A 26312-nucleotide genomic window follows, 5' to 3' on the forward strand; every position below is an offset into this window, starting at 1 on the left:
AAGGTGGCCGTAAAAGCTTGCGCAACAAATTGGAGTGATACGTTCGCCACTTTCGCTGTCGTAGCACATTTCCTCATTCGGGTCCATACCCGCATCCAGTAAGGAATTGACAATAGGCACAGCCCCCTCTTGGATGGCATTCTGAAAAGCTTGCTCTCTCAAAGAATCAAATGTTGGTCCTTCCATTGACAGCAGATACTCAAGAATAACTGTATTCTTTTCTTTTTGCAGCCATTCAAATGTCGAGCGGATGAGGCGGTGACTTGTCTCGAGAAAGCTGTTCGACATCAGAAAAACTATTAGTTGCAAGAATTCTGTAGTTGGTGATTCCTTCCGCAGTAGCACAGTTGCCATTTTTGAGGGCAGTTGGTCTGAAAACATCTCTTCTGTAAAGAGAGAGCTGGTGAGGTTGCGGAGCGACTCACGGTTGTCGAAAGCATTCTTGCCGAGGTTCGCAGCCAGTTTGAGAACACCAGAGCGAACTGTTTGGGGTAGTATTAATGTGTCTAGAGAAGAGGTAGGAAGGGGAAACGGTCGGATGGGCCGGACCGGACTCCCTGGCAAAGTATCTAGGAAGGGGGGTGCTGAAGGTTGAGTCGCTGTTTCAATTAGCTATTCAATCTAGGCATATATTGGTGGTAGAAACGACACGAGACGACCGATTCTAGTGGCTAGATTGAGGCTAGACTGGAAATGTCTTACGTACTTCGAAGATAAAGAAAACTCCTAAATTGAAGGATAGGAAGGTTATCCACCCTAAAACGTGTAATGAAAGCAATCCCCTCGGCTGGAGGCGTCCGTATCGTGACTCCCTGTGGAGTTTGTGGGTCGAATGCTACAGAAGAGATCAACTAACTTGGCTAGATTTGCCGGGGAGATACTCACAGTGGGATGGAAGCTGAAAGGTTGCGTCGTAGCTATAGCGCGACATTTCTTTCTTGAATTTCTTCGTTGGAATGACTTCGCCGTCAATAATTATCTCACTCTCTCTATTCTCTCGCTTTCTTTTGGTGACCTTCAGTGCAATAGTCTCCCAGACATCTTTTGTCTTATTCTTTCGAGACCCCCAGAGTTTGAAGTGCTTTTCGTATTGGGCTTTCCTAAACATATTCTTAGCTTATATCAATGCTGCACTGCCGGGCAAAGGGCGTTACGTTGCGGAAAACTTATGTTCCGTCGCCATTATTCTCATGACGTCTGTTAACTTTCGGTTTTCATCAAGATACAAAGAGCGAATGGTAGCCTTATGAGCGTTCCAATCAAGTTTCGCAACGGTGGCCATGGTGACTAGGCGGCAGATTATTAAGAAAAGATTCCGCTAGTAATTTTGTGGATTGCAATGAGAATGCACCATCTGCCTCGGGAGGAGAGGAGTATAAATATGTCGTCCCGACCAGCGGGAGGTTAATCGGGCTGCGTCGTAGCCGCCATGATTGGTTCTTGCCAGAATCTTTTGAAAGCCGAGCAGGGGTCCCCCCGCCCCTTCGTCATTGGCTGTTCCCAAAACATGATTGGTTCTTGCCAGAATCTTTTGAAAGCCGAGCAGGGGTCCCCCCGCCCCTTCGTCATTGGCTGTTCCCAAAACATGATTGGTTCTTGCCAGAATCTTTTGAAAGCCGAGCAGGGGTCCCCCCGCCCCTTCGTCATTGGCTGTTCCCAAAATCTGCGACTTCACAGTGCTGCAGCCTGTGCGTTACATCACGCCTTAGACTATTGACGGGCCGCATCCTTACTGGCCTCACAATTCTGATCCAATGAATTACTATGCATCTTATGCTCCAGACACTATCAATTCTCAACATACTCAGGCATCCACGTTAATCTCCATTCCCAAAAGCCGCCCTAGTCCTGAATCGCCGCCCACCGGTTTGAGATCATCCCACCGTAATCATCGCGTGCGATTAGTTCCTATTCGCCCTTTCCAGAATCTGCTTGCGCCCGTTCCACTTGACGGATTTGAGCTACTTGAAGCCCACCGCCACATATTCCCCATGTCGTTCCAGCAATCGTCAATTGGGAGTTCCCAAAATCTTCTACGGGAGATTTTTCGTGTTCCATCTGCGCCTCATCGATGGGTAACTAATCCGGTCGAAACTCGACCACAAAGCCTTGGCGAAAGGCGAATAAGAAAGGTATAAAGCCGTATCTTCCAAGCATGAACACGCCCTTCCCACTGCTGCTAGCTGCTGCACTCGCGCACACTGTTGACTGTCAATTCGTGTTTGCAAAATGTCGTTATCTGCCGAAGTCATCATCGCTATCGTTACCCTCCTCGTCACTTGTCCTCCTGCATTATTCGTTATCTGGAAGATCTACCTTCGGCACAAGCGTTGCCAGGAATGCTACAGTAGGTGCTTGTGGAATATCATTATCCTACTACTACTACTACTACTACTACTACTACTACTCTCTTCTCCCCGAGACTAACTGTCAAAGCCCGCGACATGACGTATCAACGTACCACGCCTTCGTCAGCTAGCTATCCATCTTCGCACGATGGCATTTTACATTGCCTATACTTGGAGCGGAGAGTCCATACCAGAGCTCTGCTGTTTGGTGCCCAGATTGGTATGAACCCCCGAGATATCCCACAGACCTTCTACGCCACGCTAATTGATTACCGTAGCAGAAGCAATCTCCAGAGCCACAGTGGAAGATCAGGTATAAGCACTCCCATTGTCGGACATGCCAGTGCGCCTCCAGTCGATGTCCGGAAGTTTGGCTAGGGATATCAGTGAGCTTGGTGACATGCTGTTTCCCCATAATGAAGTGGTCGGAAGAAGAGTGGTAGAAGGGAGTGGCTGTAGACAAGATCCATCAGCATATGCTATATCTGTTCAAGCCGAGGAAATCCATAACACACAACACTTATTAGCACCTCTGCTTTGCTTTAAAGAAGTTTAGCTTCAGAAACATCTTCTTTATATCCTTTTTCGTGATAGACTTGCGCCAGCCCCACATTAAACTGATACACTAGGATGTGGCGAACGTTCGTGAGGGTATATCAATCATCTTCCAAGGAACCTTTGATAGGTTACCCCCCTCCTCACCCACCCTTCCCTCCCACCATCCCCTCTACCCACTCTCCCGCCCCTTCCCTTTCCATTCCCGCAACCGCTTCCACACCAGCAACCCCAGCAAAAACGCCAATGCCCTAATCCAGCAAAACCAGCGGTGCGCTCAGCACGACAAGGTCAAGCCGCCGCGGCACCACCGCCCCCGCCGCGTCGCCGTGCCCGTTGTACTGGAATAGTAGCATCGTGGCCAGCATGACGGAGACCGCGGCCGCGGCCGCGGCCGCGGGAGCTGGTGAGGAGGCCTGAGGCGGCGGCGCGCCGGGGCGCTGGTGCGGGTGTGGGGTTCGGGGACCGTGGGTAGGCTGGTGGAGGCGCGAGGATTGGGGCGCTGATGAGGTTTAGGGGGTGCGTGGAGCGGGGCGGGCGGTGGAAGGGTTGGAGGGCCTGGGGGATTTGGTGGTGTTGTGGGAGGCTGATTGGGGTGGGTTGGGTGCGGTGGGGGAGCTTACGGCGGAGTACGGCCATTGGGTTGGGTGCTGGAGATTAGGGTTAGTTTTTAGTCGGGTGTCCAGTGATGTATAGGCGGTTTAAGTAATGTTGTGGTGTAATACTGGCTCCGGTTAGATATGAATAGGTAGATACATGGATCTGAAATACCGCGGTCTTTTGCCCCCTTATTCCACGTATTCTAGAGTATCCTGGTGCTAAATTTAATCTGATTTGAGCTGGCTGCGCTGGAGTAAGGCGGGTAACGTCATGATTGGATTGCTGGGCTAAGATCCATATTAGCGATCTGTTGATCAAAGCAATTACTGGTTAGATGCTTTTGATCAGCTACGATGCTTGGTAATTCGCCGACTTGGCCAAACCGGACAAAAAATAAAATCATTCAGGGAATGAAAATGACCGAGAAGAGCTGCATTTGTGGAGACTCGTCTTCTAGGAAAATCTCCGTCTTTTGCGTCCCTCTTGGGACACATGGCGATTCCGTCATTACATGACTTGATTTCTGGCCGTATTGGTTCATCTGTGGGGGCGAGTTTGATGCCCTGAAACGCTTGTCTATGCGAGTCTGCGTTCCGTTTCCGAGAGTGTTTTACAAGAAAGGAACGATGGGCAGGAAATAAACACGTGAATAGCGCGTGGTTGAAGGTCAGGTAAGAGGCACCGGAGGTGTATATTAGTTACCGTGGGTATATCATCATTTGAGGTGATGCACGATGATGCAGCTCATAATATCCGCGCTATTCAGTCCGTAGTTCGATTTTGCACGTCCAGTTAGTATTTGTGCCGTCAGCTCGTTACGGTGAGTAGATGACTTGGCGGTCGATTCGACTCGTAAACTCATTAGCGGAAGCTTTACTGTGGTTCAGTAATGCCCTCTTTGTCCGCATTTTTGGCCTATAACGGTTTTTGAAGATACTTTTCGACATTCGAAGACAGTGTCCACCCTGGTGCCACTGCAAGGCTACCGTGTTGATGAGAGCGCGAAGGCTCAGCCTCAGAGCTAACTCCTTCGGCAGGCGCCGTGTTGTCCACGCAGCATGTGTTGGAAAGCCTAATAATCACATAATGTTCTATACAACGGTACTCTGAGGATACTGTCGTCGCTTTTTGTTGATAAGCCGGAACCTCATTGCAGGGGATCTCGATCACCGAAGGCTTGCGAACATTGCGATGGAGGGAACCGGGAAAGTGAAGGGTATGTTCCAGCAGTCCACTATGCCTAATGTGGCCGGGTATACAAATATCCCTGCAACTTCCGGCCATATTAGGCTAGTGGCTAAAGCGGTCCTAACTTCAGTCCCGTTCTGCCCATTTACTGCAATGCCTTAGGTGATAGCGAAAATAAACAACTCACTAGAGGCTTATAACTTCCAAGGAAATGACGTTAAGTATATCTCATTTCTCGAAGACCTGTTGACGCGTACCCTTTCGTTATTGTACCAGTCTTCTTAATCGTAGCAGTCCGTCCTTTCTGTGAGGCATAATTGCCAGGTGAATAGTAGGGAGCAGGCAAGCCGAGCAAGAGTCACAGGAGAGTCGATGGAAGAGGACGATATAGCAAAGAGTGTGGGCAATAGCCTCGTACAGAGACGAACTAATAAAGAGAGGAAGAGGGCTACAAGCCCGAGGAGCTTATCCCTTTCAACGGTGAAATGTGTCCTACGGTTATCGATAAGAGCCAGCCAATAGAATCGATAGGATCAAGGCTCCGTGATCATTTGATTCTAGTGTTCGCGCACGGTCCAACTCTCGTAAGAGCTCCCGGCCGATGCACTAAGCAAGGGATAAAATATCCCTTACGCCTCCTGTCCGTGTCGAAAAGGACGATCAAGAATAAGAACTCTACCGCATTGAACGTGGCTCTAGAGATATATATATTAAGAAGTCGTCGTCAGCTTCGTCTGATCTACGACGTATTTGGTTAATTAGTTGGAGCTTCAAACGTCAGTCGTTTGATCAAGGACTCATATGGCTTCTAAAGTTTCATAGGTCGACAGTCCGTCTTCTTGCTCAAAACCTAGTCACCAATCTAGCTTACCGTCTTGCTACAGGCAAGATCCGAATTTCGTTGAATATGCCTATACTCCCCCCAAACGACGGCGACTGGGCTACTCCTGTCTCCTTACGGTTGCTTGCCTACTCCCTAGTACGTGGCCTAAGGCAGGGATATCACGAATCTCCACTGCCTGCCCTCACCGCCTGTTACTTCAATACACCTGTTTGAGAAACTTGCACCTGCCAGCCTCAAGGAACCCTCCTCTCAGCTATGACAACAGAAATAAAACAGACTTTCGGACCTGGAGCTTTGAGGGGCTAATTTATTGATGGAAATCATTGCCAATTATTTGGCTTTCGCTACACTAAACTGGTAATCATTTACTGAGTTTGTATTAAAAGGAACAAAAAGAAGGTCATCATGGGCTTTCCTTCTAAAGAAACCCATACTACTAAAACACTCATATGAGAACACAAGAAATCTATGTTAAACAGCTTATCCATCGAGCTCTCCAACGAATATCATCCGTTTCTAATCAACGCCCAGCTCCCCCCCTGGTGCGGCAGCTCAGCCTCACCAAGTCCATTTCAGCAAAGTCCTGTAACTGCAATACTTATCTCGTAGTGTGCGAGTTGCAAAACCTCAAAGCAGCCTCTCTGAGAGGATCACTTACTGATCTCCATCCTCAACATGGTTGACACGTCGACGCTGCGAACTGCGTCGGCTCGGGAAGAAAAACGCCACTGCGTAAGCAGAAAAACTCACGCATAACGGCACGATAGTGACTAGACCCCCCTGGGTGGGAGACCTCTGGACAAATGCAAGAACACAGATACACAAACCTGCGAATGCTAGGGTGACTAGTAGATATCTAGAAGGGTGTCAATACAAATTTAGATGGTTGGAGGGTAGAAAGTCAATTCTCACAGCTTCTCGTATTCCACGCGGAAGCTATGCATGCAAAGATAGGTCAAGGTAAGGACTGACCAAGCCCCGAATACACTATCACCCCGTTTGAATTAGTATTGCTCTGATCACAGCTTAGGGGCATATTAATCCACTTACATCCAGGAAAACTCAGGTCGAACAGCAGGGTCATTGCGCATCGTCATCCACAGCACGCTAGTGAAGCCCATCAATGGACCCATCAATATCCTCACCACGCCCCCCAGATGTCCACCAATCATAACTATCCCTTAACCCGTTGATTTGGGTCCTACGGTTATCGATAAGGGACCAGCCAATCGGAGAACCCGGTTTAATGCAGGTGCCCAGTCAAATTCAGTAGCGAATTCTCTAAGGACCCCAACGGGTTAAGGGATAAGGGCTATTAAACAGCCCACGAGGATTCTTACGAGGCTGTGAAGAGATATCCATGCAATGGCCCTGCTTGCCGAGCCATGAGACCGAGACTGGGTAACCTCGTTATCTAGTGCAGAGGCAACGGGGAGGAATAATAGCACAATAAACGCTAGCGTTTTCCGGGTGTCCAGTGAAAATAGCCCTAGAACGGCATTTATAGTGTTTCTGTAACCGAAGCTACCCAGTTTCAAGTTGAACAACTGTCGGACTAAAAAGCCAAGTTGCCAAAGTACTATGTCCCAAGTTGACTTTTGAGGTTCATCTTCGTTTCCAGAAGGGAAGTGAGGTATGTGCGTCGGCGACAGTCCATAACAGAGACCTTGTGCCATATAAGAAATTGGTCTCTCTCTAGTGTGGAGGATATCTGTCTCGGCAACTTTCAGGTGCGCAGCGGTTGTGCTTAAACTGTATCCCTGCTGCACCAGTGCAGACGCAAAGCTTAGCCGTTGGATCATTCAGCTTCGCGATTCAGACGCCGCGATATTGCAGAATTGGTTGAAAGCCGGAACTCTAATCTGACGGCCGTGGATTAGCATATGTAGCCTTCTTTATGAGCATCAAAGATAGTGCATGACACATCTTACCATGGCTAGAACGCGGTAACTTCCAGTGGAAAGCCCGTAGCGACACTACTGAGAAGCTCCTGACCGAGAGGTAAGAGCTTGGAATTTCTGCTGCTGCGGCTTAGGGAATTACACCTATAAAAAGCCATGTATTGACCAAAGAACGACTGTGACTTACTCAAGCTAGCTTACGGCTTTCTCTCGAAGTCAAATATATGATAGGCTAGAAATCAATAAGGATGCGTATGTATTTCAGCCGTACAGAAACTGAGTTCCGTCAACAGACCACTATCTAGTTTCAAAGGAAAGTGGTTCAAAAACGCAGGAGTGGTGGTCGAGAAGAATTTCAAGTTTATTCACAGCCCGTTACGGACAAGGGAGGTCCAAATTAGGCTGAGCACATCTAGGGGAGCCTTACGGGAGCCTTGCGGGAGCCTTGCACATCAATTGCGCGATTTTTGGGCGAATAAATTCTCAACCATTTACTAAACGTGGAGTTCATCAATCTGCCTTGCACAAGGAGACAATGGTATTTGTGCCGGAAATCAACACTGCCCCAGCCTTACGCACTTCAACCGCACCGAGCCCTGAATATCAAATTTCGTGAGAGGAACGAGCATCAGAGAAAGCGAACTTTCCAGTCATCTACTCGAGAAACGGCTGCTGTTTCAGAGCCCCCCAGTTACTGGCAAACCAACAACGCATTTATCTCCTAGCATTTATTAATACTTCCCTCAAGTACCGACAATAGCATTGTGAGAGAAACAAACCTCCATAGTCGACAACACCTTGAAAATTGAGAGCGGTTCCCTGGTCCGATTTTGTGTCTTATCCATCATGTCGTAGGTGCTTTCCCGCCGGAAATCAATATAGCTAAACTGTCCTGAAGGCGTTGAAAGCTCAGTGCTTCTAGGACTTGTATCTTCGTCAGCTACTATTGCTGCTGCTGTGGTTTTGGGCCACAAGGTCTAGAGCTACATCCGGTATGCATTTCCTGCGGGCACGTCGCCTGTGAAAATTGCGAGAGACACACATCAACCCACTCTCTAAAGAGCACCGATGCTCCGAGCAAAGAGCCATCTGCGTGCCGGCACGGCGGGAGAACAAAGGCTTGTTTCGATATCGTCCTAGGCGCGGGAAGTCTTGGATCATCTTTTCTTTTAAACCGGTACAACGAATACCTTGAACACTCCTCTGTCAATTACTGGGAAATGGGAGAAGGGACATTGAGCACACAAAGCATCCGCCCTGCTCGGTTCTCTTCTGGCACTGGAGACCTTCTTGGGCCCTGGGAAAGCGGAGCCAGTCCTGTTGACCTGGTTCACTGTGCTGCTGTCCTATTTCGCTGTGCTCCCCTGGTTTCCCTTGCTGGCCCGGTTTCATGTGCTGCCTTCACCACAGCTGCTACAGCGTTCTATCATCGTCACCGCAATGATCGCTATCAAGATCACTTCCTCTTATTTGGGATGGCGTGTGGCATATTTCTTGGTCTTGGAATAGGCCAAAACTTACAGGGCACAGTTCTTTCAGTCATGCCGTGTCTCATAAGCCTTTCCCTGGCCCTAAGCTCGACTATGCACAGAGTCATGCGATGGCCACAAAAGAAGGTTGAAGAAGTTTGATTTTAGTACAATCGTGGGAACTCTCCTTCGAGCAATTAGCGTTGGCATTTTTTAATTCGACGTTATTGTAACCTTCCATTTGTTCCCTTTGATCCTATCTGTCACTTCTTGTCTCTTGTTTTCACGTTTCCCATCCCACCACTCCCCTTTTCTTCATGGGGAGGTGTATGGGGATTAAAGTCTTATCATGTGCCATTCCAAAACACACAGTTTGCAGCAGGCCACAGTTTCTCTAGTCGTTTTTTAGGTCGTTCGGACCTGCTGCCTGCTGCACTCTTTCAGGACCTTCACTTCCAAGACTTCGGTAGCATTTCACCAAATAATTATTCGATTGTAAAAGATGAACGTCTTTGCAGTGACAAGAACCTAAAGATGCTAGTTATATTAAATAAAAGGAAAGGGTTATGGAGACGCTTCGGAGTCGACGTACGAATTAGGGAAACAAGAGCCGACATATTCAAAGGCTGACCGACACGATTAATGAAGAAAATGAAAGCAAACTGAGCGCTTTCATCCTGGAGGGACTGTGCGAACGTCATCATTCAAGTAAGCTTCCAGACACGCATCTCCATTAGTAAACGCTACAAATGCCAGGAACTCTGGACTTATAACATGCAACTCTGGTTTACATGAGTATTACACATTTTTCTCATCAAAATCGTCAGACATGTTCCAAGCCAGCCATACCTCGTCGGCCCTCCGTCACCGCATATTAAAACTCACATTTCTCGCTGCTAAGTGATATCCCGCCCACCGACTTCCACACGCGTTAAGCCTCACGCCATCTCCACCGGCCGCCTCTCCTCCGCCCCCTCTTCCGCCGCCATCTCGCTGAGCCCGCCCCCTCCCATCTCGGACAGCGGCGCGGGACCAAACTGCGCGTATTTCGGCGCGTCGCTGTACGCGCCCTGCGGCGTGCGCAGCTTGTAGGCGGCCGGCTTCTCTTTCCGCCGCCGCTGGAACCACGCGATGGAGAAGCCTAGGCCGACGAATAGGACCGCGCCGCCCGCGACGCCGACGCCGATGCCGGCTTTGCCGCCGGTTGTGAGGCCAGTGTTGTTGCTGTTGCTGTTGCTGCTAGTGGTGGAGGAGGGGGTGGGGATTGTTGTGGTTGTAGCGGAGGCGGAGGTGGTTGCGGAGGAGGATGAGGTGGAGGAGATGCCGAGAGAGACGGGGATGTTTTGGGCAGAATCTTGGAAGCAGCAGGCGGTGTTGTTGCGGCCGCAGCACCATTTCGTGGCAGTGTTGTTGGCGCCGCAGGGTGTTACTTCTGCCGTGCCGCCCGCGGAGGCTTCCTGTTGTTCACCGCGGGTTGTTAGTGATGATGTCGGGGTAGGTGCTGGGGTGGGTTTCTTTGGATGCTGTGCAGGGGTATCCACAGTGTGTTTTTGGGTTTGCATAAAGGTGTTGTTGAAAGGCAGATGTATAACGGGACTGGAAGTTTTCATGACATACCCCATTGCCCGTGCAAACATCTAAGCACTTCGAACTCGTGTAATCATTCACCGTGCAGTAATCCCTCCAGTACGAATACACGGTATCTCCATTCAAATCGACAGATATATTCTGGCACAGTCCGTTGGGCAGACATATATCCTGCGTGAAGCCGTTGGAGATGTTGCCTCCGGAGGGATTAGAACGGTTGATGGCGCAGCAGATTGTGCTGAGCGGATTAGAGGAGTCGCGCGAGCACGGCTGGTAGTCGGAGTTGGATCCCCAGTTTAGCACGGCACTTCCGTTAGAGACATAACACATACACGAGGCGATGGGAAAGAGGGAGGCAAGTGTGAGAGAAAGGGCGGGAAGAAGCCCAGGAAGGCGGAGAGGTGGCATAGACTAGAGAAATATTGACGGAAACAAAAGTGGTTATATGTTATAACGCGGACGTAATGCAACGAAAGGTGGTGGAGAGACGAAGGTGGGTTTCAACCGTGCAGCAATCGAAACAGACGAGCGAAATATCCCATCGACATTCGGCTGTGGGCTGTGTTGTGGCTGGTGGGGGGCCATATTTTGGAACAGAAATAGAGTACGGTAGATGTACGAGTATGTCGGGAGTCTATGGGGGCCAGAAGGTTATGCATAACTGAAGTTCCGTCTCATTTGTCATGGCGAAAGTTGAAAGTCTATCCCTTCATGTGGCAACGATTTCTTGCACTTTTCGTATATGCAAGCCTCTCAAGCCAATCTAGAGGCTCTATACCGTATATGACTTGGCGTTGAAGCCTCTGGTCAATGCAATTGCTCGGCGGCAGGGGTGCTGGTGCCTCATTGACACTTGAACTGTTCCATCACCTACAGTACTTAATCCACCCCATTTAACGTATACAACACGTCCTCTACTAGCTTATCCTTATCGACGTCAAGAACGCGTATAAAGTCTACAGGTGGTAAGGATTTAAGGCTCTAAGGGAGGATTTTCCTATATAAACTAGCAGGTAGTCAATAGAGAAGAGCCAGGAACGTATAACCATGACGTTATATATTACGACTTTCCGCCCAGCTTTCTCAAAAATATATATTTGATGACCTTTTTATGGTGGCCTTTCAAAGCATCCCTCCATTAGGTCGTGTTTTTGGTGGTGGGATCCACCAAAACGCCACCAACCAACCCAACCGAGGCTGAAGCAGGAAGGCTAAATACGCTCCAATCAAAAATCGCATTTTGCCGAAGTTGTATTGCCTTGGAACGCCTGCAAAGCCTTTAGCCCCAGTCCTCGCTTACGGCTTATGCCAGCCGCGCATTTGTTATGCACTCTCGATCCTTACGATCCATCGCGCCTCCTTGAATACATACGTTCTGTGTGCCCCGTTCCTACGTCTCGTGACGAAGGGTTTTCCTTTTTTATAGTTAATCTAAAGCTATTTCCTTGGATATAGCCTTAGTAGTAACCCCGCGATAATTTCTTCTCTAGCGACCTAAACTATCCAAGCAGGTTCTACCTAGTAGGAAGACTACTCATAGTCGCAATTCTGGCAGGAACCGCAGTGGCACTGTGTACAGACTAATGTCTTAGCGCAACAAAGCTCCAGCTTTTGAATTTCGCCGTGTCCATAAGTTAGATTCCTAAAAGAGCGGACGACATGTTGCTCCTTTACGTCTTTGCTTTATCCTTAGGAATTTGCAATGCTGCAGCACTATCACCGTTCCGCAAATCCGGGCGGGGTATCGAAGGTTTAGTAGCGGCTCGAGAATACTTTTATGTAGGAGGAGAATACGTCAATGTTACTGTAGGAGCTCGTCCTTGAGATTTCGTCCAGGAACATGCCTTCTGATAGTCGTTTTCTTCTAAGTCAGGGAATACGACGAACCAATACATGGTCGGTCAAATATACGTGGAGAAGTTAACACCGCCAATCATTACATACCCTCATGGAATCGTGTTCGTTGCGGGGGCTGGCCAGACGGGAACGGTACACTGTCATTATACCGCCCCACACCCCTAATAATCCTCTAACACCACGCTCTCAGAACTTCTTAACCACGCCCGACGGTCGACAAGGCTGGGCCTCCTACTTCCTGGAACACGGCTACACCGTCTACCTCACCGACCAGCCCGAACGCGGCCGCTCGCCCTGGCTCCCAGGAACCGGCTCCATGGTCGCATTCAGCACCAGGGACATCGAGTCACTCTTCACCGCCACCGCCGCCTACAACCTATGGCCGCAGGCTCGCCTCCACACCCAATGGCCCGGTTCAGGTCGAGCTAAAGACCCCGTCTTCAACGCCTTCTTCGCCACCCAGGTACAGCTGCAGTCCGACCGGCTCATCTCGGAAGCCAACAACGCGAAGGCGTACACCGCGCTTATGGACCGAATCGGCCCGGCGTATCTGCTCACACACAGCCAGGCGGGCGCGTATGGATGGAGAGTCGGGGACGCTCGGCCCGGCTTGGTGAAAGGCATCGTTGCGCTGGAGCCGTCGGGACCGCCATTCGAGAACGCGTTCCCGTTCGAGGGCCGCGAGCGCACGTGGGGGATTACGGATCTGGAAGTCGTGTACGAGCCGTCTGCTGGGCCGAATGCGACGGATCTCGAGACGGTAACGGTGCCGGCTGTCGATGCTAATCACACGGCTTGCATTCTACAGGCCGAGCCGGCGAAGAGGCTAAGCAATCTGGCTAAGGTGCCTGTTTTGGTTGTTACAAGTGAGGCGAGTTTTCATGCGCCGTACGATTATTGTACGGTGAAGTATTTAGGACAAGCGGGGGTGAATGTAACTTTTTTGGACTTGCCGAAAGCTGGGATATATGGAAACGGACATATGATGTTCATGGAAAGAAATAATGTTGAGATTGCGATGAAGATAAGGGATTGGTTGGAGGCAACAGTCACAGTTGCATTCCCGAGCTAGTTAACATAGAGAAGGTAAAGCGGGGAGAATTGACTTTACCTACTTTTCCTATTGAGAGCCGCCAATATTTGTGGAGGTACAGGTATACTTAAAGAGTTATCGAGATACCTGATAAAAATCAATCTCTATATTATCTAGAATTCCCCTTTAATCACCATCTACCTGTATTTACACCTACTTACCTAATTAGGAAATTAGTGTATAATCGATGTAATCAATCAGAAATCAGAAATCAGATGCGGCGATTTTATAAGAATCAAAATCTATCCCTTAACCCGTCGGGGTCCGTAGAGTATGTTCAGATATCTGAGCACGGCTATCGAATCTAGTTAATCTAATTGGCTGGCGCCTATCGATAAGCTATGGACCCAAATCGATGGGTTGGAAAGCCTCCATACGCCATTGCTTCCAAGCTTCGACAGCTCCCTAGTGTGCTGACAGCTGCCATCCGTCAAACCACACGTTTCCCCCTATACTCGGGTATCGCTTGAACATCAAAACTTCAACGGTCTAGTTGAATATGCAATTCCGATTGCGTGTCTTTCATCTGGTTATCGAGACGAAATAGCCATTCCTTACACTCTTCAAGTCCATACAAGACGTTTGTACGCTTGCATCTGTTGGGCATATCCAGCAAATACTGTAATCCAAACCCTGGCCGCGCAAAGACTGGCACCATAGCGCCACCACTTCTATCCCAAAATCTTCTCAATCATCCATCCCGTCCCGCCTCCCACTTTCCTCTGCACCACCCTCCGTACACCCAATCCCCATCCCATCCCGCCTTTCTCGCCCACTAGACTAACTTCGACCTCACACTCCCTCCTCTCTTGCCCTGCCTTATTCTTCTGCAGCATCTCTATCTTCCCTCTCGGCTTCCCAACCCCTAGAAGCGGTGTCCCTAGAGCGATGTTGACCAACTGCGGCCGCGTGATAGGAGTGAGTGCATGCATGCACGTTTTCGGCGTCTTTATGCCATTGATTGTGGAAGGTGCCGCGCGCTGCAGATGAGAGAATACGATGAAGCCAGGCAGCTTGGGCACTGAGACCCGCGCAAGGAGAGAAGATGGATGAATGTAGACATACTGCTCAGTAGGGTCTGAATTCGTGGGTGCTCCTATGTGCGAGGCGAAGAGGGTTAGGTAGGGAACTTCAATGGCTGTCCTTGGTTTTCGCGGCAGATCGGGTGGAACAGGTGCGAGATCGGCGCGCATGGCGATTTGGTCGATGAATCCTGCTGCGCAGATTTGTTTGAGGAGGTTGAGTACATGGTCGTTCGGTGGAGGGAGTCTTGGCTCGTATCCTCCCAGTGCGAGAGGTCGGTGCGTGCGTACAATAGTCGTAAGCTGAGAACGAAGCTGACTTGCTTCGTGTAACGCTTTTGAATTCAAAAACATCTCCTCGCAAAAGCCTTCTGGCCTGTCGGCGTGGGCGTAGGCGCAAACAGCGTTGTTGAGCTTAATGCAATCACTTGTGCTGGCATTGGTTGATAGTTGCGCCTGCGTAGCGTTATATTGCTTTCGGAGTCGGGAGCGCTCCGCTGCTTCAATATTATCCTCCTCGGTTTGGATTTCGGAGGTGTTGGGGCGTGGTTCTTTGAGACCGAGCTTGTTTTCAGGAATGATGATTTCAGAGACGGAGAGGGCGGCAACGAGGGCAATGGTTTCAGCCGCCACTTTGTGAGCAATACCCATGACGAGCATACGAGCGAACCGAGGGTTTAGGGGGTATAGGGAGAGCTCATAACCCATTTTGGTGATTTTGCCGCCCAATGATATTGCGCCCAGGTAGGAAAGGAGTTTCTCGGCCTTTTGTAAACTGTCACGGCCTGGAGCAGTAGGGAAAGGGAAGTTGACGACAGGAGCACCCATGCTCTTGAGTTGAAGCACTACGCCTTCGAGAGGCGTTCGTGATATCTCTGGAGATGCATACTCCTGGAAATCTCTTTCAAAAACAGCAGAAGAGTATAGTCGGTAGCAATGGCCTGGGCCCATTCGGCCAGCACGACCAGCACGCTGGTTTGCACTTGCCTTGCTGATCCACCCAACTTCGAAACTTTGGACGCCCGTTGTTGGATCATATTTCTTCTCTTTGGCTCTACCGCAGTCAAACACATACCGTATACCAGGGATAGTCAGACTCGTTTCGGCAACATTTGTCGCTAGTACGATAAGACGAGACCCATCTGGAGGTGGTTCGAACACTCGTAGCTGCTGATTTGTGGGTAATTGGGAATATAAAGGGAGTACATGCACTTTGAGAACCGAGTTTTCTGCCGAGTCTTCCCCGATATTAAATTCGCGGTCATCTTCGTCATCTAATCCGTGGATTACAGAATCGTCATCCGAGCCGTCCTCATCTTGATAGTCATCAACATCGCCTCCGAGGTCGATATCTTCAACTTCAAGAGGAGCTGCAACAGTTAGTGGACATGATCCATGTTTAATCGTTGATCGTAGCCAACTCACCTTCCGCGGCTGAGATGCGAACCGGTGCAGATTTGATTATTTTCCCCTGCGTAGAGTCAAACGTCTGCTTTAATCGTTTTGCCAATTGCATGATTTCGTTCTGGCCAGTAAGAAAAACCAGCATCCCTCCACGAGGCAACTTCTGATGTCCTCTCCTGACCTTGCTGAATGCTTCTTCTACATAATCTCTATTTGTCCTGCGGGAGAAGTGATTTGTTACTGAGTATTGGCGACCTTCTGCCTTAATCAGAAGAGGTACACTATGGCGAAAGAGCCGCCGATTTTCAGTGAAATCCGATATCCTGAGGGTAGCAGACATAATGACCAGCTTTAAGGGCTTGTTTTTGGGGTCCTTTTGTGCCATTTCGGCTCGCAAGTCAACAATTCTCGATAACATGCCGATTAGAATATCTGTGTTTACGCTCCTTTCGTGAGCTTCGTCAATGACGATCGCTGAGTACTTAGTGAGGACGAAGTCTTGAGAGATCTCGCGCAATAAGATACCATCTGTCATGAATTTTATTGCCGTTTGAGCGTTTGTGGACGCTTCGAACCGAATCTAGCCTACATTGGTTTCAAATTTATAGATCGGGGATAGAGCCCTGCTTACTTGGTATGAGACCTTCGATCCCGCATCCCCCAACTCATCACCAACACGCTTCGCCATACTAACAGCAGCCACCCTTCGAGGCTGTGTAACGCCAATCAAACCAGGTGTTGGGCCATCTGGAGCTCCATACCCAGCCTCATACAAGAACTGTGGGACTTGAGTAGTCTTACCGCTACCCGTGGACCCCCAAATGACAACTACATCATTGTTATGAATGGCTTCCATGACCTTTTGCTCCTCAGCTACAACAGGCAGTGCCAGCCTAGCTTCCTGTATTTCTGGCGTTCTTTCAACATGCACGCTGAAGGCTTTTCGTGTTGCGTCTGTAGCAGTATGGCTTTCGAGCTCTGGAGGTAAGGGGTCCATTTCTGGCGCCCGAGGCGTGAAATCCGTAGGTTTTGGTGTAGCATTACTTGTGATTATTGCCGAGGGGGTGAAGCCTAATGTATCATTCCTTTGTTGGGTAGCCCATGCCTTGAATGCGGATGTTCGAGCCTTTCTAGAAGCTTTCGCATCTTCATCTAGACTAGATGACTCTTCGTCCTCAGAAAGTTCGTCCGAATTACCAGCCTCTGTATATTCATCTCCCTCAGCGCTTCCTCCGTGCTCCGATTCTGAAGATTCCGCGCCTGAAGATTCTACTGCTTGGGATTCCGCTTCTGAGGCTGGATTAGCCCCTGACCCATCATCCCCCTCAGTGTCAAATCCTTCCCATTCTAATTCTTCTGGCACTGGAATCACGGCACTCTTGGTCTTTGTCTTCTTCCGCTTCTTGATTACAGGTCTGCCTTCCTCGTCCAACTCCAGGGGTCTCTTCAGCCCACTTCCAAACCCCACTACTGGCTTAGTACCCTCCGTTTCGGGTGCCGGCCCGTCGATCTCTTGGCTTCGCTCCGCGGACTGAATCTCTTGTTCCGCCTCGCTCTCTTCACTAACGTAATCTTCTTGAATATCTCTCCGCTCCAAAATTACTTGATCATTCTTCTCAACATCAACCCCTGCTTGCCGTTCTCTAAATGCTCTGGATAGCTTCTCACGTTTGGTTTCTGTCGTCCTTCCTAATTTCTTTGAGCTCTGAAAGAGCGATGTATCTACTTTGGTGGCAGCGAGTTTCTTAAGGAGGGCCAGGTTTTCTTCTCTGCGAAGCTTAGTATCCTAATGGCAAAAAAGTGTCAAGTTAGTATTTTTCGCATTTAGGAAATTAGAGGTAGAGCGAAAATTGGTGTGGGGTTGAGACGTCGTCAATGGCACATACAATATATTTCTCCAGCCTCTTCGCCTTCTTTCCTGAAAATTTCCCCTGTTGACTACCCTTCAGCTCTTCTCTCATCTTCCTCTTGCGCTCCTCGCGCTCCACCTTTTCGGCGGGGAGTATCTCAACAGCATTGGGATCTCCTCTATTTCTCGAAGTTTCGCCCTGGGAGCTCTGAAATTTTTGCCGCGCAAGGACTTTATGCTTCCGCTGACGGGGCACAAATTTAGCCATTGTGATATAGAGGGAGATGCCCTTTGCAAGTACCGTCGCTGCGGCGGCCGCGATGCTTGACACGAAATTTTGGATGACGGGGAAAGTTTAACCCCGATCACCGAGAGCGGTGAGCTTAGCGTGGCGGAAGCGAGGTCAATGCCAAGGATCGTGAACATAGCATTTTAGAATCCCGAAACGTGCTTCTGCCTCAGCTGTTGAGCCCTCCGGGAATCGGATTCCAGGCCCATGATGGCAGATCAGGAGTCTTACGAAGTTACGCCTGCGCCTTTCCCTGCTCGCACTAAAATCGCTAGCGGAGCCGTCAATGGAATAGAGACGACGGTGACTTCAATTTACTTTACAGACAAGATCCTGATCACGATCACGCAGTCTGGACGACTGGCCCACTGGGTATCCTTTATCCCGTGTATCCCCAGATGCAGCTAATTAGCTCTCAGGTCCACGTCTCTCTTGATGCTCTCTCCCCCATCGACTCTGCAAACCTCCCATCAACTACCATATCATACGATGATGAAGGCTCACTCCCATTAGACCTCCTCCCACTGTCCCAGCTTACAGCCACAACCGTTCTCGGCGGCATGATACCAGAGCTGGATACCCTAGGTCAGTTGTGTGCGACGCAGATTGCGAGCGCCATCGCGACGAAGGATCCAAGGGAACGGCGGATGGTTGTTGTGGGCTTGGGGTTGGAGAAAGACATGGCTATGAGGGCTTGTGGAGGGGTAGAAATCGGGCGGGAAGGGTTTGCTGAGATTGTGGGGTTGGTTTTGGGAGTTTTATGATAGGCTTCGGTGCGTACGCTGGGTTGAAATCATGGTTATGCATGGCTGGCGTTTTGCTATGTCAATTTTAGGTAAGGCAACTGTAAAGAACCGGCCGAATAGAACTTGTTACTAGGGAGTGTTTCGGGACAGATACCGAAGATTAATATTATGCGCCCGCAAATTCTCCAAAAATGTTGGGGCGTAGCGTGTAAAATATGTTCTGAAGTGTGTAACGAGGATTTTAAGGAACCTTAGCCGCAACATGCTAGAAATCTACAGGTACTCCAATTATGTACCTTTGCGTAGCCGTGTTCGTAAATAGGTTACGATTCTATGCCATGATCCAATGCCGAAACTCCATTTTATATTACAACCAATATGCCATTCATCCGAGCCGCTTAGAGTTATCTCGTAGTTTCTGAATCAGGATATTCACCGAGTCCATATCGGCTGCATCGAGCTTTTCATTTACTTTGTGTTCCTCCGGCAGACTTGCGAGAGTTGCATCCAGTCCTGGTTGATAATTTCGAGTTGCAGAGGAGAGTGCGAGAATGGCTTTTTTGCGAACGTCTGGATCAGAATCCTCAGTTGCGAGTTTAACAATAGTAGGAATTGCACCCAAGATAAGCAACTAGGGATAGCATTAGCATATCTCTAATGACATTTAAACAATTAGTGGAATATGCTCACTCTCTCCTGTGATTTTATATTATTCTGCACAGCAGTCGCGCAACACCAAGCTGCGTATGTCCTCAATTCTGCTTCTTTATCCCGCAGCATTTTTACCAACGATTCCCACAGCTCCAACGGGCCCAGATTGTTTGCGTTGTCAATTCCCTCAATTAGTTGTTCGAAGTTGTCGAAAGCCATAAGCCTCTCCTTGAGGTCTTTCTCTTCGTCTTTAATAGTTTTCATCGCATCTCTCATAAGTTGCGCGTTAGACCGTTGATTGCCTAATAGAGCCGCAAGCGCCTCGGTATTGAGGTTCTGGCTATTTTTAACTTGTGAAGTCGGGTCTTTGCGTGAGCTATCAGAATTCTCGACGCCCCATTTGAGGAGATTAGTAAGGTTAGGGTCGCTCATTTTGGTCTCGGGAGTTTTGAGACGGGTCGAGTATCGTGGTGCGAGGTGAATGTAAGGTATAAGATGGGTATCAGAGGTATAAGAGCCTCAACTTCGTGGGGGTGGTCAACTTTCCATCTAAAGGCTGTAACTTCTGTGTGGGGATGACGCAGCGGAAAGTTTCGCGGCGTTGCCAGGAGCTTCTATTGAATTCTCTCCTCAGGCGCCTCTCCAACCCGCCCAATATTATAGTTTTAGCATGTCTATACAGCCTATAGTATTATTTTGCAGCTCTACAAATATTGACTTATACAAATGTTTCCATCATCGGCTGAGCTGCCTTTGCCATAGTTCCACTGCTGGCAATCACCCCTGACAGAATACCCCTCAGCCGGAGGGCCCCTCATTCCACGTGACGGTAGCGGGACGCTATTTTGATATGGAAATGAGTTGGCGGTGAGAATGGCTGGGGAAGACCCAACACCAAGCCTCATTCGACACGATACGGAAGGATCAAAGGAATACACAACACACGGGCAACGTCTCGGCGCCTTCTCCGCCTAGAGAAACATGCCAAGGGGAATTTTGGCGTTGCCTGCTTGGGTTTGCTGTGATGACGGGTTTTCATCATGCTGTGGCGGAGAGAACGCGTGTACAGGGAAAATATAGAAATAGTGTAGCCTAGGAGTAGAGGACAATGGATATCCGCAGCGGAATATAAGCTGTGCGTAAAGTCCGTCCGCAAATAATTGTCGTTGCCGTCAGATTTGCTCTTTCTACGCAAAAGCCCCCCGCCAAAATTGGCAAGAGCTGCTGGCCGCTTATTTAGCAGCACCCACCATCTCGCACGAACCTTACTTCGTCGCCCGTTGTTGTAAGACCCTCTTCTCCTCCCCATCTCACCTACAACTACAGACGGCCGCTCATCCAACGAGCCTCTCGACTCCTTGCAGCTAATAATCAATTCTTTTTAACCTCTCATCCGACACATCCCTGCTGCACCATCTCCTATCTTGCACTTTAATCAGTCAACATGGAAGGTGAGCTGAACCGCTTTCTCTAGTCCCGCGTTCATCCAGTTTCTCTCTCAGCTATGCGCCTTTTGGTATGGGGACTCAACACTAATTCATCCTTCACTATGAACAGAGGAAGTTGCCGCCCTCGTTATCGACAATGGGTGAGACTCCATTAAAAATTCAATGCCGCATCCCTGCTGTGGGGCTATTCGCACTAGCCACTGCCACGATACCCAACCATGCGGATTGACCAACGCTTTAGCATATTCAGAAATCGAGCTGGAGCTGACATGTTCTTAGTTCGGGTATGTGCAAGGCCGGTTTCGCCGGTGATGATGCGCCCAGAGCTGTTTTCCGTGAGTACTCTTTTCCTGCCACCGTGCCTTCAGCCCTACATTTTGCACATGGAGGGCTATATCACGACGGCCCTGCTCCTCCATTCTAGGCATGACTAACACTTTCACAGCGTCCATTGTTGGTCGGCCCCGTCACCATGGGTACATATCTCATTCCAAAGCAAGCCTTGCGCCTGGCGCTCGAAGCACAAGCTGACGGGTACACAGTATTATGATTGGTATGGGCCAGAAAGACTCCTACGTTGGTGATGAGGCACAATCAAAGCGTGGTATTCTGACGCTGCGATATCCCATCGAGCATGGTGTTGTTACAAACTGGGATGACATGGAGAAGATTTGGCACCACACATTCTACAACGAGCTGCGTGTAGCTCCAGAGGAGCACCCAGTGTTGCTCACTGAGGCTCCCATCAACCCAAAGTCGAACCGCGAGAAAATGACCCAGATCGTATTCGAAACATTCAACGCCCCCGCTTTCTATGTCTCCATCCAAGCCGTGCTTTCTCTGTACGCCTCTGGTCGTACCACCGGTATTGTGCTCGATTCTGGTGATGGTGTCACCCACGTTGTCCCCATCTACGAGGGTTTCGCTCTTCCCCACGCTATCTCTCGCGTCGACATGGCCGGTCGTGATTTGACCGACTACCTCATGAAGATCCTTGCGGAGCGCGGTTACACCTTCTCCACTACCGCCGAACGAGAAATCGTCCGTGATATTAAGGAGAAGCTTTGCTACGTTGCACTGGACTTTGAACAAGAGATTCAGACTGCCAGCCAGAGCTCCAGCTTGGAGAAGTCTTACGAGCTTCCCGATGGTCAAGTTATCACCATTGGTAACGAGCGCTTCCGTGCCCCTGAGGCTCTCTTCCAGCCTTCCGTCTTGGGTCTTGAGAGCGGTGGTATTCATGTTACCACTTTCAACTCTATCATGAAGTGCGACGTCGATGTCAGGAAGGATCTTTATGGCAACATTGTCATGGTATGTACACTCGAGAAGCGCTTGCAGCAGATCAGTAGCTAATAATTTTACAGTCTGGTGGTACAACTATGTACCCAGGTATCTCCGACCGTATGCAGAAGGAAATCACTGCTCTCGCCCCATCATCCATGAAGGTCAAGATCATCGCTCCCCCAGAGCGAAAGTACTCTGTCTGGATTGGTGGTTCCATCTTGGCTTCTCTTTCCACCTTTCAGCAGATGTGGATCTCCAAGCAGGAATACGACGAGAGTGGTCCTTCTATTGTCCATCGCAAATGTTTCTAAGGTATGCCGTTCTTAACATCCAGTAAGTCGGAATCATCACCTGACCTTTATCTCGATACAGCGTATACCGGTGTACGGTCATAGACAATATCAAGTCAAGCCTACTAGCGGAGCTATCGATTTGCGGGAACTTCGTTTTGCCGGGGCTTTTTTGATCACAAATGTTCACAAAATGGCGAAGCGGGCCAGTGTTCGGGTGGTCTTATTATGGGCGAGCGTGGCCAGGTGCATGGCGGTGTGGCAACCGAAGATTGTAGCTTAGAATCCTGATCCTCACACTCTGCAATTGGCCGATTTCCTGTTTTCACTTCCCTTCCTCTCTTTTGGTCAATGATGACTCGTCCTACCGTGAAGGTTATGTTCTCCTTGTGCAGGTATGAAATGCAAGAGCCGTCATCTTAATGTGTTACAGTGATCTCCAGGTACTTCAAGATATCTATGTTATAGCATCTGCCGCCAAGAAACGGCCATGCCGTGATAAAAGCTTGTATGTTATCTCATAAATTAGACCCTCGGTGGACCGTTGGTACGTGCACTACGCGTACGGGGCGGGCATACTGCTCCTTATTAACTAACGAATTCTCCACCGAGAGTCTGAGAGCTTATGAGCGTCGTTTTAGTAGTAATAGAGCGTCAAAATGCACTAAAAATCACCTTTTCACCGCCGTATCTCGACCCTTTTATAACGTCTAGTTATTATAAAAATACTACGAGGCGGAGCTCTTTAGCTCCTCTATCTATTGCATTAAATAACGAAGACGTAGCTATATTATATATACTATTAGATATAGGCAGTCGGTTGTATTCGATTAAAATTTTATCCAAAATTCGTCTAAAAAGTTTTAAGGGTATGTTCGGTTGCAACTCCAGAATCAATCTAATCTAGAGGTCAAATCTGAATCTGACGCGATCGTTCGGTGATTCTAACGACTTTTCAATCTGGAGCTCCTCCGGATCGGCAGTCGCGTCAAATTTGCACGCTTCATTATGTGAGGTAGTTATTCTAGAGCTCTTAGCACCAGATCAATCTGGAGGCCTTAATCTCTACCTCCAGATTCAGAATCAATCTGGAGCTTTACGCAATAACGGCCTTGTTAAATATGGCAACTCCACCTGCGTACGCGACCCTCATACAGCACCTGTACGTTATATATGACGTCCTTCTTACTCTCGTAATTAGAGTCTTCCTACGCACGCGCGGCGAGTCGGGCGTGATACGGGTGACGGGGTAGAGGCCTTAATCAGCTTAATTAACGATCGGCAGGAGCAGGAGACTCCATCGTATTACGACACTAAGAGAGGAAGTCGCGATAGAGGCCTAAGGGTAGAGGTGGGCGCAAAGATGGGCTTAAAAATTAATTATTTTAGTAAGCAGAGCTAATAGTAATTTGGAGCTCTAGTGCCTTATCTAGAGCGTTACTAAATAATTAACTTAATGATAGATTAAACAAAGCTATTAAATTAGATGCTACTATCTTACCAATTAACGCTAAAGGATAGATAGATTAAGATAATTCTAGCCTAGAGGCAATTTGCAACCGAATATACCCTAAAGTTAGAAATTTTAGAGAATTACTTACCTTTTTTAATGCTATATCCACCCCTTTAATATTGTAGATATAGGACTATTGTAAGGGGATTATAGACAGGGGCTATAAGGCACAATTATAGAAATAGAATAAATTGTAGAGGAGACGAATCCTTAAGGAGGTAAGGCCTTTAGGATTATAGAGACTATATACTATAGGTACGTGCCTCTGGTATATAACTAATAGCTATTTAAGGGGTATCTGGGGGTTGTTCTAAGGGCAACCTAAGGTAACCGCAATAATATCCTTTTATTACCCCCCTTCTTATAGCTAATTCTTAATTACTATTACCTTATAGTAGAGAGAGATTATAATAACTTATCCTAGAAGGGGTTTAAAGAGATATTAGTATACTACTATATATTATCTATTTATCTAACCCCTACTTTAAACTCCTAAAAGCCTTAATAAGAAAAATATATAAGGATTACTAGAAGACCTATTAAAAGCCTATTAAAAATATACTAGTAATTACTAAGGCTAACCTAAGGATTTTTATATAACTTTATATCTAAGCCTTTATATTAGTTTATAATTAATTATAAGTATTATAGACAATTTAGTATTCCTAGTATAGTTTTATAAAACCTTTTAGTATAAAATTTAATATATAGGGCCTTAGCTTACCATCGTCTTTAACTATTAAAATATAATTTATAGTCCTTTTTTATAATCTCCTATATTACTAATGTATTATTCCTATATTTACCCTTAGGCTATTATATACGGTTAAGTAATTAATTAGGTAATTAAAAAGACTTATCTTTTAATATTTAATATATATACTTCCAAATCTAATAGTTCTATACTATAATTAGTATAGCTCTACTACTTAGTGAATAGGAGGGATATTTTATAATAGTATATATAGCTATTATATAATTATTAAAAAAGTCTATAACGTTATTCTTAAATATTATAGTATTATTTAGATATTATTTAACCTATATATATCTTTAATTAACGTCTTAATTGCCTTTCCTTAGCCGCGCAATTAGTTTTTATAAGGAAGTAATAGCTAAGTAGCTTATATACATATTTCCTCCCTTTTAAATTACGTTATTATTATATAGTTATATTAGTAAGGTTACGGCTATATACTAAAAGGGTATTTATAATAGGCTTATATAAATGCCTCTAAGACAAAAGCTTATAGATTACTACCTATAAAGATACTAAGCTAAAGTAAAGAAGAAGAAGAAGGCCCTTAGGGCTAACGCAAATATAAAGGGGTCGCTAAGGTGCTAGTAGTAAGCGGGCTAATAGCGATTTTCTATACTGGGAATGGAAAATCCTAATTAGTTGGCAGAAGTTAGGGTTAGTAGAATATAGTAAAAGTATAGCAGAATTTAGTAGGTAACGCGCCCTAGCATTATTATATTACCCCCCCTTTCTAAAAAAAGCCTACCCTTAGGCGTTGTCTAAACTCCCTATTATTATCTAAATTATTATAGTTATCTACCCCTTCTTTCTAGTATTTAATTTAGTTTTTTAATTTACTATAAGGGCACGATTATAAAATAGGATAAATTTGTTACGGAGTAAGTATAAGCGGCAATAATATATAGCGAAGTAGATATTATTAAGCTATATATATAAACTGTGTTATATAGTTTATATATAATATAACACTATAAAAAGAAATAGGTATATTACTATTTAAGGCGAATTATAGATATAAACTAAGAATATTATTATCGCTATAATAGGTAAAAAAGATAAGTAGTATAGCTAAGTTGTAACAGAATCCCCTAGAAGGTACATATTAGATAAGATAGTAGGAGGTTTTATCTATATTCTATCTATGTCTTAAAAGACACAGTCAGATAGATAAGGGGCGAAGGGTTTTACTAGCGTCTTAGAAGGATTATATAGGGAGCTAGTTCTCCTCTAAAGAAGAACTAGCAATTAGTCTCTAAATAGAAGAAGTTAAAAAGCATTTGTCCTTTATTATATAAAGCTTATTTTACCTTAACTTATCTTTTACTTACCTATAACTCTTATTCTATACTATTAATTAAATAATTATACGTTTCGGTTAAACTGGCCTCTTATAATTCTAATCGCTTATAATTCTTTATAAAAGGAATATACGGCTATTAATTGACAATGACGGGCTATACCTCCTTACTCCCTAAAACGACGCCCCCACTATAAAAGGCTTAAAGAGTCTCCCTAGAGGAGCGTATTTCCTCTTTCTATAAAGAAGCTATAGCTAGTCCGTCTAACCTTGCGAGACCCTTAAAAACGATTACCGCTAAGGAATTATTAGAG

At 47.3% G+C, this 26312-nt stretch overlaps 10 protein-coding genes across 10 annotated transcripts; 5 read left to right on the forward strand and 5 right to left on the reverse strand.

Annotated features, from left to right (window-relative positions):
- Window positions 1-967: 967 nt before the first annotated feature.
- Window positions 968-1258, reverse strand: K441DRAFT_486574 (uncharacterized protein; the record flags this gene model as incomplete). Its single annotated transcript, XM_067641941.1, has 2 exons — window positions 968-1100; window positions 1155-1258. Coding segments are annotated over 2 exons (237 nt in total), but the record flags the coding sequence as incomplete, so codon positions are not given.
- Window positions 1259-2642: 1384 nt separating this feature from the next.
- K441DRAFT_653790 (uncharacterized protein) lies at window positions 2643-3214 on the forward strand. Its single transcript, XM_067647587.1, has 2 exons — window positions 2643-2801; window positions 2864-3214. The coding sequence occupies exon 2, from the start codon at window positions 2979-2981 to the stop codon at window positions 3156-3158; it is 180 nt and encodes a 59-aa protein (XP_067508067.1). The 5' UTR covers window positions 2643-2801; window positions 2864-2978; the 3' UTR covers window positions 3159-3214.
- K441DRAFT_288039 (uncharacterized protein) lies at window positions 3010-3722 on the reverse strand. The gene is made up of 2 exons (XM_067640968.1): window positions 3675-3722; window positions 3010-3627 (listed from the first exon to the last, which is right to left on the reverse strand). The coding sequence occupies exon 2, from the start codon at window positions 3540-3542 to the stop codon at window positions 3195-3197; it is 348 nt and encodes a 115-aa protein (XP_067508068.1). The 5' UTR covers window positions 3543-3627; window positions 3675-3722; the 3' UTR covers window positions 3010-3194.
- A 4222-nt stretch (window positions 3723-7944) lies between these two features.
- K441DRAFT_653792 (uncharacterized protein) lies at window positions 7945-9433 on the forward strand. The gene is made up of 2 exons (XM_067647588.1): window positions 7945-8287; window positions 8359-9433. Exons 1-2 carry the CDS (start codon window positions 8283-8285, stop codon window positions 9065-9067), a joined length of 714 nt encoding a protein of 237 aa, XP_067508069.1. The 5' UTR covers window positions 7945-8282; the 3' UTR covers window positions 9068-9433.
- On the reverse strand, window positions 9426-11125 carry K441DRAFT_653793 (uncharacterized protein). The gene is made up of 2 exons (XM_067647589.1): window positions 10523-11125; window positions 9426-10362 (listed from the first exon to the last, which is right to left on the reverse strand). Exons 1-2 carry the CDS (start codon window positions 10898-10900, stop codon window positions 9844-9846), a joined length of 897 nt encoding a protein of 298 aa, XP_067508070.1. The 5' UTR covers window positions 10901-11125; the 3' UTR covers window positions 9426-9843.
- Window positions 11126-11833: 708 nt separating this feature from the next.
- On the forward strand, window positions 11834-13634 carry K441DRAFT_653795 (alpha/beta-hydrolase). The gene is made up of 3 exons (XM_067647590.1): window positions 11834-12298; window positions 12362-12481; window positions 12540-13634. The coding sequence occupies exons 1-3, from the start codon at window positions 12152-12154 to the stop codon at window positions 13419-13421; spliced, it is 1149 nt and encodes a 382-aa protein (XP_067508071.1). The 5' UTR covers window positions 11834-12151; the 3' UTR covers window positions 13422-13634.
- A 64-nt stretch (window positions 13635-13698) lies between these two features.
- K441DRAFT_603584 (P-loop containing nucleoside triphosphate hydrolase protein) lies at window positions 13699-18001 on the reverse strand. Its single transcript, XM_067645311.1, has 4 exons — window positions 17755-18001; window positions 16500-17654; window positions 15890-16448; window positions 13699-15834 (listed from the first exon to the last, which is right to left on the reverse strand). The coding sequence occupies exons 1-4, from the start codon at window positions 17983-17985 to the stop codon at window positions 14114-14116; spliced, it is 3666 nt and encodes a 1221-aa protein (XP_067508072.1). The 5' UTR covers window positions 17986-18001; the 3' UTR covers window positions 13699-14113.
- Window positions 18002-18123: 122 nt separating this feature from the next.
- Window positions 18124-18770, forward strand: K441DRAFT_684638 (uncharacterized protein; the record flags this gene model as incomplete). Its single annotated transcript, XM_067651801.1, has 3 exons — window positions 18124-18144; window positions 18229-18378; window positions 18426-18770. The coding sequence occupies 3 exons, from the start codon at window positions 18124-18126 to the stop codon at window positions 18768-18770; spliced, it is 516 nt and encodes a 171-aa protein (XP_067508073.1).
- Window positions 18771-19137: 367 nt separating this feature from the next.
- K441DRAFT_542253 (Fes1-domain-containing protein) lies at window positions 19138-19835 on the reverse strand (the record flags this gene model as incomplete). The annotated part of the gene is made up of 2 exons (XM_067642680.1): window positions 19138-19383; window positions 19443-19835. The coding sequence occupies 2 exons, from the start codon at window positions 19833-19835 to the stop codon at window positions 19138-19140; spliced, it is 639 nt and encodes a 212-aa protein (XP_067508074.1).
- Window positions 19836-20726: 891 nt separating this feature from the next.
- On the forward strand, window positions 20727-22742 carry K441DRAFT_653800 (actin). Its single transcript, XM_067647591.1, has 7 exons — window positions 20727-20854; window positions 20961-20991; window positions 21131-21186; window positions 21297-21327; window positions 21394-22165; window positions 22219-22450; window positions 22511-22742. The coding sequence occupies exons 1-6, from the start codon at window positions 20848-20850 to the stop codon at window positions 22447-22449; spliced, it is 1128 nt and encodes a 375-aa protein (XP_067508075.1). The 5' UTR covers window positions 20727-20847; the 3' UTR covers window position 22450; window positions 22511-22742.
- Window positions 22743-26312: the final 3570 nt, after the last annotated feature.

The sequence above is a fragment of the Cenococcum geophilum genome (assembly GCF_001692895.1).
Source record: "Cenococcum geophilum 1.58 unplaced genomic scaffold K441scaffold_6, whole genome shotgun sequence".
Taxonomy (NCBI): Eukaryota; Fungi; Ascomycota; class Dothideomycetes; order Gloniales; family Gloniaceae; genus Cenococcum; species Cenococcum geophilum.

Excerpts from the sequence above, each read along its gene's own strand:
- K441DRAFT_653800 (XM_067647591.1), top strand. Across the intron at positions 21,187-21,296 it reads TGCGCCCAGAGCTGTTTTCC|CGTCCATTGTTGGTCGGCCC; the intron begins GTGAGTACTCTT and ends ACACTTTCACAG. Across the intron at positions 22,166-22,218 it reads TTTATGGCAACATTGTCATG|TCTGGTGGTACAACTATGTA; the intron begins GTATGTACACTC and ends ATAATTTTACAG.
- K441DRAFT_603584 (XM_067645311.1), bottom strand. The coding sequence starts at position 17,985 with ATGGCTAAATTTGTGCCCCGTCAGCGGAAGCATAAAGTCCTTGCGCGG. Across the intron at positions 17,655-17,754 it reads AGAGGCTGGAGAAATATATT|GATACTAAGCTTCGCAGAGA; the intron begins GTATGTGCCATT and ends TTTTGCCATTAG. Across the intron at positions 15,835-15,889 it reads TCGCATCTCAGCCGCGGAAG|CTCCTCTTGAAGTTGAAGAT; the intron begins GTGAGTTGGCTA and ends TAACTGTTGCAG.
- K441DRAFT_653793 (XM_067647589.1), bottom strand. The coding sequence starts at position 10,900 with ATGCCACCTCTCCGCCTTCCTGGGCTTCTTCCCGCCCTTTCTCTCACA. Across the intron at positions 10,363-10,522 it reads ATGTTTGCACGGGCAATGGG|GAAGCCTCCGCGGGCGGCAC; the intron begins GTATGTCATGAA and ends GGTGAACAACAG.
- K441DRAFT_653795 (XM_067647590.1), top strand. The coding sequence starts at position 12,152 with ATGTTGCTCCTTTACGTCTTTGCTTTATCCTTAGGAATTTGCAATGCT. Across the intron at positions 12,299-12,361 it reads GAGAATACGTCAATGTTACT|TCAGGGAATACGACGAACCA; the intron begins GTAGGAGCTCGT and ends TTTTCTTCTAAG. Across the intron at positions 12,482-12,539 it reads GGGCTGGCCAGACGGGAACG|AACTTCTTAACCACGCCCGA; the intron begins GTACACTGTCAT and ends CCACGCTCTCAG.
- K441DRAFT_653790 (XM_067647587.1), top strand. The coding sequence starts at position 2,979 with ATGTGGCGAACGTTCGTGAGGGTATATCAATCATCTTCCAAGGAACCT.
- K441DRAFT_288039 (XM_067640968.1), bottom strand. The coding sequence starts at position 3,542 with ATGGCCGTACTCCGCCGTAAGCTCCCCCACCGCACCCAACCCACCCCA.